General features: G+C 42.7%; 1 protein-coding gene across 2 annotated transcripts in view; it reads left to right on the forward strand.

Annotated features, from left to right (window-relative positions):
- Positions 1–13,340, forward strand: part of prmt3 (protein arginine methyltransferase 3) — a 287,320-nt gene that overhangs the window by 235,010 nt on the left and 38,970 nt on the right. For both annotated transcript variants that reach the window (XM_063061730.1, XM_063061729.1), the window contains one exon: positions 12,539–12,589. In XM_063061730.1, the coding sequence (XP_062917800.1) occupies positions 12,539–12,589 (51 nt within the window). The remainder of the gene's footprint in view (positions 1–12,538; positions 12,590–13,340) is intronic.

A 13,340-nucleotide genomic window follows, 5' to 3' on the forward strand; every position in this document is an offset into this window, starting at 1 on the left:
TACGGATGGCGGGGGAAACCTGTAGTTATAGAATGTGTCACAGACTATCATGCGATCCCATCTTTTCCCCTTTCTGTATTGTTTTTTGACTTGGTTCAAGTGCTTCAAATTCCTCCTACTCTGCATTGTGAGAATGAGATAAGATTGGTAACATGTAACAGGGGAATCCATAAATATAGTATAGACTGGAAAGCTCTTAACCGGATGTAATTATTCAAAGTTCAAAGTAAATATATGATCAAAGCATGTGTATGTCACTGTGTACAACCCTGTGATTCTTTTTCTTGCTGCATACTCAGTAAATTCAAGAACCATAATAGAATCAGTGAAAGGCTGCACCATCAGGGCAGTCAAATAACCAATGTGCAAAAGCCACAAACTATGCAAATATATACAAGCTAGAAAAAGAAATAATGATAATAAATAAATAAATAAGCAGTAAATATTGAGAACATGAGATGAAAACTCCTTGAAAGTGAGACCATAGGTTGTGGGAACAGTTTAGTGATAGGCAAGTGAAATTAAAGTTATAGAGTCATAGAAAAGTATAGCACAGTAACAGGACCTTCAGCCCATCTAGTCTGTGCTAAACCATTTAAACTGCCTACTCCCATCGACATGCATCGGGACCATAGCCCTCCATGCCCCCTACCATCCATGTAACTATCCAAACTTAACTTAAATGTTGAAATCAAGCTTGCATGCACCTCTTGCAATGGCAGCTCATTCCACACTCTCACAAACCCCTGAGCGAAGAGGTTTCCTCTCATGTTCCCCTTAGACTTTTCAACTTGCACCCTAACCTCTAGTTGTAGTCCCATCCAACCTCTCTGAAAAAGGCCTACTTGCATTTACCTTTTCTGTACCCCCGAGAATCTTACATACCCCCATCAAATCTCCTCTCATTCTTCTACGTTCTAAGGTCCTAACCTATTCAATCTTATAATTCAGGTCCTCCAGACAAGACAACATCCTTGTAATTTTTTTCTGCACTCTTTCAACCTTATTTACATCTTTCCTGCTGGTAGGCGAGCAAAACTACACATAATACTCCAAATTAGGCCTCACCAATGTCTTGTACAACTTGAACATAACGTTCCATCTCCTGTACACAATCCTTTGATTTATGAAGACCAAAGTGCCAAAAGCTTTCTTTATGACACCATCAACAATCAATTATGGACCTGTATTCACAGATCCCTTTGTTCTACCACACTCCTCGGTGCCCTACCGTTCACTGTGTAAGACCTACCCTGGTTGGTCCTGCCAAAATGCAACACTTCACACTTGTCTGCATTAAATTTCATTTGCCACTTTTCAGCCCATTTTTCCAGCTGGTCCACTGGTTGTCTCCAGTGGTTCAAGAGCCTGATGGTTGAGGGGTAATGACTGTTTCTGATCCAGGTGGTATGAGTACTGAGGCTCCTATATCTTCTTCCTGATAGCAGCAGCGAGAAGAGAGCATGATCTGACTCCTGGGGTCCCTGATAGTGGATGCTGCTTTCTTCGTAATTGTACCTATGTGCTGGGCCCAGGGCAAGTCCTCTGAATTGAAAACACTGAGATAACTTAAAGTTGCTGACCCTCTCTACCTCTGATTCCCCCAAATGAGGACTCGCTCATGGACCTCCGGTTTCCTTCTCCTGAAGTCAATAATCCGCTCCTGGGTCTTGTTATCATTATGTGAGAGGTTGTTATTGTGGTACCACTCAGCCAGATTTTCAATCTCCCTCCTACATGCTGCTCTATCACCACTATTGAATTGGCCAACGACTCTGGTGTCGTCAGAGAACTTAAATATGGCATTGCAGCTGTGCTTAGCCACACAGCAGTAAGTGTAAAGCGAGTAGAGCAGAGACTAAGCACATGGCCTTGTGGTGCACCTGTGCGGATGGAGATTGTTGAAGAGAACTGACTGGGATCTGCAAGTGAGGAAACTTGAGGATCCAACTGTACAAGGAGATAATGAGGCCAAGGTCCTGAAGCTTGTTGATAAGTTTTGAGGGGATTAAATGCCAACCTCTGGTCAATAAAGAGCATCCTGATGTACGCATCCTTGCTGTCCAGATGTTCCAGGACTGAATGAAGAGCCAATGAAATGGCATCTGCTATCGGCTGGTTGAGCTGGTAGGCAAATTGGAGCGGATCCAAGTCACCTCTGGGGCAGGAGTTCAATGTGTTTCATCACCAACCTCTCAAAACACTTTATCACAGTGGATGTAAGTGCTACTGGGCAATAGTCACTGAGGCAAGTTATCCTTATCCTAGCGTAAGTTTGAAAAAGAGGAGGTTAGTATCTTTCCCCTGTGTCCGAGCCAATACTTATCCCTTCAGGAATATCACCAAAGAAAGACATTGATTTTGTGGAAGTTTCCTGTCATGTTTCCAACGTGATAATTGTGAGTATTCCTCTATTTTATGAACAACTCGTGTGTCTGTTGAAAATCAACAAGAACTTATTCAGCGCCAACAAAGAATGGCATTCCCTACTGGAAAGTTTATTGTAGCATGGTGGGAATACAGAGCTGACGTTACAATCGAATCACTTGTGATTATCATGATAGAGTAGCCTTGACAAATCAAAATATTAAAAATCAACCTGTGTGGAAAACTTCGCTCACCTCAACACAGAACTGATTCACAACCTACACTCATTTTCAAGGGACTCTACAACTCATGTTCTCAGTATTATTTATTTATTTATTTGTCTATTATTTATGTTTTTTTATATATTTGTCAGTGTGTCTTTTGCACATTAGATATTTGTCAGTCTTTATTTGTGTCTAGTTTTTCTTTGGTTCTATTGTTTTTCTTCGTTCTTTAGTGCACAGGTGAGTGATAAAAATCTGAGGGAATCAATGGGAGTAAGGGGAGAGTAAAATAAAATTCATGTAGGATTAATGTAAATGAGGGGCAGCATGAACAGTGGGCTGAAGAGCTTGTTCTGTGCTGTATGATTCTGTGACTATGACCGTAAGGCATCCACATATTTGCCCGTCCGAGAAGGCTGTACAGTAGGCTTTCTCTCCTACAGTGGGATAACCTCCATCATTTTCTGATTGTGAATTCTAGTGCATGTTAGATGCTCATTTGAATGTCTGAAACAGGGGCGCCCAACCTGGGATGCACAGACCTATTGCTTAATGGTACTGGTCCATAGCATAAAAAGGCTGGAAGCCCTTGCTCTAAACATAGAACATTATAGCACAGAACAGACCTTTGACCCACGATGTTGTGCAAACCTTTTAACCTTCTCTAAGATCAATCTAACATAACCCTCCATTTTTTTCTACCATCCATGTTCTATCTAAGAGTCTCTTAAATGTCCCTAATGTGTCAGCCTCTACCACCACCTCTGGCAGGGTGTTTCATTCACCCAGCACTCTCTGTGTAAAAGAAACCGTACCTCTGACTTTCCCCTATACTTTCCTCCAATCGTCTTAAAATTATGCTCCTAGTATCTATTTCTGACCTGAGAAATATTCTCTAGTTGTCCACTTATCATCTTATACGCATCTATCAAGACACCTCACGTTCACCCCAAAGAGAAAAGCCCTAGCTTTTCCATGTCCTAATAAGACATACTCTCGAATCCAGGCAACATCCTGGTAAATCTCCTCTAGGTAGGGAGTTTAGCATGAGGCATACATAGTGTAGTTGCTAGCACAACGCTTTACGTTACAGATGACCCGGGTTCAATTCCCACGCTGCCTGTATGGAGTTTGGGTTTGCAAGGGTTGCCTCCGGATTTTCCAGTTTCCTCCCACAGTCCAAAGATGTTCCAGCTGGTAGGTTAATTAGTCATTGTAAATTATCCTGTAATTAGGCTTGGATTAAATCGGGGGATTGCTGGGCTGCGTGGTTCAAAAGGCTGGAAAGGCCTATTCCATGCTGTATCTCAATAAATAAATGAACATAACGACTAAGTAGTCAACCATTTACAACAAATATCATCTGAAACTTCATCTTTCGGATTCCCCACCTCAGCAGTGCAAATGCATAATCATCTAGTGTATTTGAGGCTGAGGTCAGTCTAGGGTAATAAGGGATATGGGGTTCAGGGAAGGAAATGAATGCAGAGCCACCAAGAGGAGACAATTGGCCCACTCTTCTGTTTTTGTTCTCAAGTTGGGTATGTGGACACAGTGGGGGGTTAGAAACCTAAACAAATCATCAGAAAAGTAATGGATGATCTTTATTCTCTCCCTCCCCACCCATCAAACACTGAAGGCATGGACAGTACTTGTTAGTGAGGCCTTATGTAAGCACATAGATCACTTTCAGATTAGTTATCAGGCTAAAGGCTGATTTATACTTGTGCGTACGGGCTACGCCGTAGGCCTGGTTTATACTACTGCGTAGCGCTATGCCGTAGCAAGCATGCGTTGTGTCTGCGTCGCTCTGCAATTCACCACCAAAACGCTAGTTGGGGGTGGGGTTTCTATGCCACTGTGTTGAGTTTCTTCGTGAGAGACATGGACGAGGAAATGCATTTCAAATATTTTCAGATGTAGGCAGGTAGATTTGGCGATTTGGTTCATCGTCTCCAACCATTTATTTCACATCAGTGTACAAACATGGCGGAGAAAAGCAACCGGAAATGTGTAGGAGGAAATGCGATGCTACCAAGCGGACCAATCACAGTTGTAGCGGTCTGCGTCACCAGGACGTGTGAGTTAATTTTTTGGGGAGGTGCACGTCACCCTACGGCGTAGGGTACGCGGTACTTATGGCGTACATTTGACGCAGAAGTATAAATTGGGCTTAGCTGAGGATGGCTTTGCCTCTCCCAGTGTTGTGGCAAAAGAGGCTTCAAAATTACACAGAGTCATATAGCCAGACACAGGGCCTTCTGCCCATCTGGTTCATGCCAACCAAGATACCCATTCAGCTGGTCCCATTTGCCAGAGTTTGGCCTATGACCTTCTAAACCTTTCCAATCTATGCACCTGTCCCACTATCTTTTATTGTTCATTCTTAATATTTCCTTTTTGAAATTTTCAAACGAGTGATAGGAGGAATGGGAAGTCTATTAGCCTGCTAGAAAAGATATTTATCCTCTGTCGGAACTCTCGCCACCAGCACCAGTACTTTTGTGGCAAAGACCATTGCTTCTACTCCCTGCCTTCCAGAGATAACTCATTCCTTCCATCCCTCTACTGTTTACCAATATTTGAGAGCTGGCCTTGAAATTATCACCTCTCAGATCACAATCAGGACAATTTGGAAGTTGTCTTGGCCATGGCCCGCCCTGCAGTTAAAATTGAGGATTCGCTGCCTTGACTAGTGCTTTAAGCAAGACCACTTGGACAAGTGACCAAGGGTTGCCTTCTGTGACTCAACCTCATCAAGGATCAACTTTACATGTATTAGGAATTTGCCATGATGTGTTGGCCAGGGGACAATACGCAACAAAAAATAACATTCAATATTTATAAACAATAAAAAATTATATAAAATTAAAGAGTTACACTCAGTGGTCACTTCATTAGATAAACCTGTACATCTGCTCATTAATGCAAATATCTAATCAGCCATTCATGTGGCAGCAACTCATTGCATAAAAGCATGCAGGTATGGTCAAGAGGTTCAGTTGTTGTTCAGACCAAACAGCAGAATGGGGAAGGAAGGTGATCTAAGTGACTTTGTGGAATGATTGTTGGTGCCAGATGGGGTGGTTTGAGTATCTCAGAAACTGCTGATCTCCTGGGATTTTCACACACACAACAATCTCTAAAGTTTACAGAGAATGGTGCAAAAAACACAGTGAGTGGCAGTTCTGAGGGTGAAAACACCTTGTTAATGAGAGTTCAGAAGAGAATGGCCAGACTGATTGAAGCTGACAGGAAGGCAACAGTCACCCAAATAACCACCTGTTGCAACAGTGATGTGCAGAAGAGCATCACTGAACATACAACACGTTGTCCTTGAAGTGGATGGGCTTCAGCAGCAGAAGACCACAGCCATGCACTTAGTGGCCACTTTATTAGGTACAGGAAATTTAATAGGTGGGTGGGGAGAGGGCTACAAAAATGGTGGCTCAGATTAATTGTCTGGGAGAAGAAACTTCTAAAATGGTGTAAAGTTTTTTTTTGTTTCAATAGCCCTTTTGTACTTTCCAGAAGGGAGCTTTTGGAAAAGGCAGCTTGCAGAGTGGGTAGTGTTGACATTGATTTTTCCCGTCTGCTTCTTTACAGGTCCTGCAATTTTAGTAGTCTTGTATATGAAACTTCTTTCGACAAAGAAATTGAAAATTTGGAGACCAAAAATAAAATGACAGCCTTTCTTGAATCCTTCTTGTGCTAGTGATTTTGTGGGGAAACCAGATAAACAGCCTAGTTTCCTGCTTATTAGTAACAGCAGTGGTTAGCTACATACTCCACACTGACAAAAGTTCACTTTCATCATCTAATGATTTTTTTTGAGCAAATTGAATAGTTTGTTTTGGATCCCTGCTTAAGCTCAGCTTTAAAAACCTTTACTGCCACTTTTTCTGACTTTGCATGTTGTAGGTACCGCTGTTGGTTCGGGCTTTAAGATCATTTTCATGCATGCTGGAGAGAGTAGAAGGAATGGGTATGACCCTTGGAGGCCATCGTTATGTGATTTTAAAGGGACTAGCTCAGAATGAAAGTGATGAGTGCATAGAAGAGGACTCCAAAGAGTTGACTGTAACTCAGAAAATCCGCAATGCACTATTTTGGATATAAGTAGCTTCTTAATCATTCTTGTTGTTTTCCAAAATAAAATGGTGTTTCATGCACCCTTGGACCCATAATCCAGGCTGGCATGGTGACACAGCTAGTAGGGCGATTGTCCCTCAGCTCCAGCAACCCGGATTTGATTTTGACCGTCTGTCGTTTCAGTGTGGAGTTTACATCGTCTCCCTGTCACCTCATGTGTTTTCCCTGAGTACTTCCTCACGTATACCACAAAAATGCTAGTCAGTAGGTTCATTGGCCTTCATAAATTGCCCCTAAAACGTAGGTGAGATATGGAATTTGGAGAGAATTAAGGGGAATGTGCAAAGGGTTAATGTAGGATGAGCGTAATTGGATGCAACACACACGAAACATAGAGTGTTTCCTCATTTCCATAAATGCTGCCTGACCTGCTGAATCCCTTTGGCATTTTGTATGTGTTGCTTTGGATTTCCAGCATTTGCAGATTTTTTAATGTTTGAGTATAATTAGATGCCTGATTTTGTGGGACAAAGTTCTTGTTTCCTTATGGTATGGGTCTATGATTCTATAAGTATAACTGGCACAGTTATCTCCAATATACATCTTGAGTACATTATCGAGCCATTACATCATCAATCCCCAAAGTTACACTCAACCCTTTGGAGGGGAGGCAGTCTTCCTGCAGATACTCATTGCTTTCTCTCTCAACCAGTTTCATGAAGTGCCAAAGATAACTCTCATTCCTAGTTTCTCCAATAAATGTAAAAATGGTAGGCACACCAGAGTAACACACACAAAATGCTGGAGAAACACAGCAGGTGGGGCAGCGTCTATGGAGGGGAATAAACAGTCAATGTTTCGGTGCAAAACTCTTCATCAGGACTGGAATGGAAGGGGGAAGAAGTCAGAATAAGATGGTGGAGGAGGGGAAGGAGTACAAAATGGGAGCATTCTTCTAGGGTGCATCACAACCTGCTATGGAAGTTGTCCTGTCCAAGACTGGAAGAAGCTGCAGAAGATCGTGAACACGTTGCAGCACATCACACAAACCAATCTTCCATCCTTGGACTCACTTTACACCGCACGTTTTCGGAGCAGTGCTGCCAGGATAATCAAGGACACGACCCACCCAGCCAACACACTTTTCGTCCCTCTTCCCTCCGGGAGAAGGCTCAGGAGCTTGAAGACTCGTACGGCGAGATTTGGGAACAGCTTCTTTCCAACTGTGATAAGACTGCTGAATGGATCCTGACCCGGATCTGGGTCGTACCCTCCAAATATCCAGACCTGCCTCTCAGTTTTTTTTGGCACTACCTTACTTTCCCTTTTCTATTTTCTATTTATGATAGAAGCGCAGCCGCTCCGAATTGATATCGTATTTGTGAAGTAGCATGCCGTGCACAATCCTGATTTGATGAAGACAGCCGTGAGAAGCACAGAAGAACATCTGGAGAAACTTCTGAAATGCCTGCTTCGCTGCTGCTGCTACTGTGCGATCGAGAATCTCCAGAGGGGAAGGCCCCAAATCCTCGGCTTTGTCTATTGCCTGTTGCCGGGGCTGGGGTCGAAGCGCTTGGCAGAGATGGTGCTCGGTGTCGGAGAGCTGGTCGGAGGCTCTAAGTTTTCGGACAGACTTGGAGTCGGACTGTGGTCGGGTGCTTCCAGGTTGCTGCATCAGCAAGTTTGCGGCGCTGGAAGCTCATGGCAGGAAGAGTTTTCTTCCTTCAGCCGTCTGCGTGAGATGATGGGACTTCCGGGAGACTTTGAGATTTTTTTTTTACCGTGCCCATGGTCTGTTCTTCTATCAAATTACAGTATTGCTTTGCACTGTTGTAACTATATGTTATAGATATGTGGTTTTTGTCAGTCTTTTTAGTCTTGGTTTGTCTTGTGTTTCTGTGATATCATTCTGGAGGAACAAATTGTATCATTTCTTAATGCATGCATTACTAAATGACAGTAAAAGAGGGAAAAAAGAGGACTGCGTGTCCTCATAATCTGAATCTAAAAAATGATTTATAATTTAAATTTTTAATATTTACTATCGATTTGTACTCAAGGGAGTGCAAAGTGCAGAATCAAATATCGCTGTGATGATTGTACGCTCTAGTATAAATTTGGCGACAATAAAGTAAAGTAAAGTGATATTTGAACCTGAATGAGGGGGAGAGGCGATGAAATGAGAAGCTGGGAGATGATAGGTAGAAAAGGTGATAGGCTGTTTCCTCTCCATCGCTGTTATCTGACTTGCTCGCTTTCCCCAGCATCTTGTGTACGTTACTCTGGATTTCCAGCATCTGCAAAAAATTTTGTGTTTATGATTTGCAAGATCTAAACTGCGCATACTATATTTTCTGAATGTCTGATTACCAACATCTGCAATTAGTTGATTTTATTTTTTTTCACTGAACTTCAAACCGGAAAGCATGAGCAAAGTCAGTAAAACTGGATGAAAATGTCTTGACTGCTGCATCAGAAATAAGGTCCAAAGTAATAATTTGGACTAATTATTCAAGTCTAGCTGCACACAAAGTGACTGCTTGCTGAAGTTGTAATAGAGGCTTTAGCTGAAGAGGGCTTCAATCTGCGAAGGAGTTTTTGTCATCAAAAGGTTGTTAACAGCACCATATAAGTAAAAGTTTGCTGTTTCAGAACGAAAATATGATTCTCTCATTCAGATATTAAAATAAATGATACATTATATCGAATGATCAGCCAGAGAAAATAGTTGAGGCCGGTACAACAATGACTTTTTAAAAAGGCGTTTGGATAAATAGGAAGGGTTTAGAGCAGGGGTTTCCAACCTGGGAGTACAGACTTCTTGGTTAATGGTAGGGATCCCTGGCATGAAAAAAGTTTGGGAACTCCTGGTTTAGAGGGATGCAGGGAAACATGGGCAAATTGGACTAGCTTAGGTAAAAATCTTGGTTGGCATGGATGAGTTAAGCCTAGGGGCCTAGTTCCATGTTGTATTACTCTACGAGTGATAGACTGTTATCGTTGGGTCTCGGCCATTGCTTTAATTAAATCTCAATGAATAGGGTTCTCATGATGCCGGAATGTGTGGCAACTCTTGTGGGCTGCCCTCTCGCATATCCTTGGGTATGTTGGTTGTCAACGTAAACAATGTACTTCACTATATATTTCGATGTACATGTGATAAATAAGTTGATCTGAATTTGAACATGGCTTTGATCAAAGATCTTGCTCAAACACTCTTTTGGAGCACCATTTCTCCAGTTTTGACCTCTTGTGTTTGTCCCTATTTTCTTTCAGCCATCACTTATGCCAGAATCCTGTACATTGATTTCAGTTCAGTGTTCAATACCATCATCCCGCAGAGACTAGTGGAGAAACTGTCGCTGTTTGGCCTTAACACTGCCATGTGTCGCTGGATTCTGGATTTCTTGACAGAGAGACCACAGTCAGTCCATGTTGGCAGGAACATCTCTGACTCCATCACGCTGAGCACTGGATCCCCACAAGGCTGTGTGCTTAGCCCATTGCTGTTTACACTGCTAACACATGACTGTGCAGCCAGATTCAAGGAGAACCTGATCATTAAATTTGCTGATGATACCACAGTGGTGGGGCTCATCAGCAAAATGATGAAACAATGTACAGGGAGGAGGTCAAACACCCAGAGAGCTGGTGCAGTGATAACAACTTGATGCTTAATGTCACCAAAACCAAGGAGATGATCGTCGATTTCAGACGGTCTCAGCCTGAGCACACATCTCTCAGCATCAGCGGCTGGAGAGAGTGGAAAACATCAAGTTCCTTGGGGTGCAGATCTCGGACAATCTCACCTGGTCCAGGAACACCACTGGGATTGTGAAACGGGCCCAGCAGATGGTTGCACTTTCTGAGGAAGCTTAAACAAGCATCACTCCCCACTAACATCTTTAACTACTGTGACGACAAACCAAGTTATCAGACGATTGATGCTAATGAGAGAGATCAGGGAGACAATGGAGAAACGTTCAAAATGTTAATGAGAAAGGAGAGAGAGATAACGGAAAAGAAACACAATTCAAAATATTGACAGACCAGTTGCTTTGAACCTGAACTGTTTGAAGTTTGATGGACAGGCGATACCCCAGCAGGGGGATAAAAAGAACAGGTTCGCTAAGGCATGGCACACACCACGAGATCACGAGATAATGAGACCCTGGAAGAGCGGTGTGCGCCCACAAGTTGGTAGGAGTTTGGAAGTCCGGTTTGCAGGAACTGACCATAGACTCACAAGGTGAAAAGGTGCGATCGGTGCGAACCTGGTGTGTGTGTCCACCCTTGCCTGGGTGACGGGTTCACCGCGGAAGAACGGTCGTATCCAGAACGGAGGGGTCACAGTCATGACCACAGCGGGATAGAAGACATAAAAGGGTCCGCCGGAAAGTGGGTAGAAGACATAAAAGGGTCCGCCCGAAAGCCAACTGCAAAGAACATCAAAGGTCTGCTTGAATCAAATTTCCATTCCCCCCCCCCTCCAACGGCACAACAGCGATTACTGCGAACTGCACGAAGCTGAACTGAACTCTGCGTCACTTAACACTGAACATTTTACCCCTAGACTGCGATAGAGTTTGGTTGATTCCTATTACCCTAGTTCTGTGTACATGTGTGTTTTATCATTGCTAACCTGTTGCATTTATATCCTTATGATTAGAGTACTGTGTTACTTATTTCTCTAATAAAACTTTATTAGTTTCTAGTAATCCAGACTCCAACTAGTGGTCCATTTCTGCTGGTTTGGCAACCCAGTTATGGGGTACGTAACACTACATTCTACAGAGGCGTGGTTGAGAGTGTGCTGACCTTTTGCATCACAACCTGGTACTCCAGCTGCAGAGCTGTCGACAAAAAATCTTGCAGAGGGTGGTTAGGGGAGCAGAGAAGGTCATTGGGGTCTCCCTACCTTCTGTCCAAGACCCCTTTCAGAGTCGGTGCCTCCAGAAGACACAGTACATCATTAAAGACCCCTCACACCCTCTCCATGAACTGTTTATTCTTCTGCCATCAGGCAAACGTTACAGGAGCATCAAGACTAAAACCACAAGGCTACTAAACAGCTTACTCCCACAGGCAGTCAGACTGCTAAATAGCTGCTCCGCCTGACTCTGCTTTGGACACTTTTAACTTGCACTGGACACATATAACTTGATTTTAACTGACATGTGGCTGTTGTGTTTTACTATTTATTGTTATGTTTATTTATTTAGTGTTGCGTTTGTTATGTTATGATTGCACTGCTCCTGGGAAACGCTGTCTCATTCTGCCCTGCAGAGCTGATGTACGGTTAAAATGACAATAAAGTTTTTTGAATCTTTGAATCTTGAATTTGGTCGACTTGGCTACTGCCACATAACTCCTGTGTTTTAGAATTTCCTCACGAAACCTCACTGCAGTTCAATCTCTTAAGCTGGTCCTCTGAGACTATCTTCTCAAGCAAGTTTTTGGTCACCTTAATAAAATGGCTTTTTTTGCATCTGGTGTCAAAATTTGCTTATGCTACTGAGATAAGTCTAGCAATGGTTTTGTTATGCTATGGCTGCCATTTCAACATAGGTTGCTGTTAGACCTAAGAATTTCTCTGTGAAGATGTTATTTTGTAGAGTTATAGAGCTACTACTTTTATTACCCTATTGGTAAAAATGTCATACAAATGTTTTAAGACGCTGCACTACAACATTTGTCACAACTGTGGAATAATATAACAAAATCAGTCTTGATGTGAAAGGCAGCAACAACAAACCGCAAATGTCTCACATCTGCTGACATGTTAGTCAGCGAATTGTGCACATTTATATATACAGTATATTTTGTTTTGATTTTATGTTGTGCTTTTATTTCAGGCAATTGCTGGCTACTTTGATATTTCATTTGAGAAGAATTGCAACAGTAAGGTAAGGACTTGCAACAGCAGGGCTCTCTGCACAGTGCATATACAGAATAGGACGCTCGCTTACTTAATTGCAAAGCTGTTTTGCCAGAAAGCGTATAATATAGCACAGAAGGGGGCCATTCAGCATACTTTTCCTATGCCAACTCTTTAAATTAGCCTCACTTCTGTATTCTTTCCCTATAGTCCTGAATATGTTAACATTCCAAGTACATATGTTCAATCCTCCATTGAAAGTCACTATTGAACCTGCTTCCCCATCCCTTACAAGCAATGTATTTTCATGCCTAATAATTTACTTCTTTGAAAAGAAATCGCCACATCTTTCCCTTTACTTCTTTAGCTTCAAAACACAAAGCAGGACATTCAAAGAAATATATGATTTCACTGATGTTGCTCCCGTCCTGATGAAGTCTCGGCTTGAAACGTCGACTGTTTATTCATTAAATAAGAACATAAGAAATAGGAGCAGGGCAGCACTCACAACACGCAGGAGGAACTCAGCAGGTCAGGCGGCATCCGTGGAAACGATCAGTCAACGTTTCGGGCCGGAATCCTTCGTCAGGACCTGCATCTGCAGAGCATTTTGTGTAAATAGGAGCAGAGTCGGCCTTCTGGCCTGTCGAGCCTGCCCTGCCGTTCAATAAGATCATAGCTGATTTGGCCATGGACTCATCTCCACCTACCTGCCTTTTCCCTATAACCCTTAATTCCCCTACTATGCAAAAATCTATCCAACCTTGTCTTAAATATAT

Source organism: Mobula hypostoma, chromosome 11, assembly GCF_963921235.1.
Source record: "Mobula hypostoma chromosome 11, sMobHyp1.1, whole genome shotgun sequence".
In the NCBI taxonomy this organism is placed as follows: domain Eukaryota; kingdom Metazoa; phylum Chordata; class Chondrichthyes; order Myliobatiformes; family Myliobatidae; genus Mobula; species Mobula hypostoma.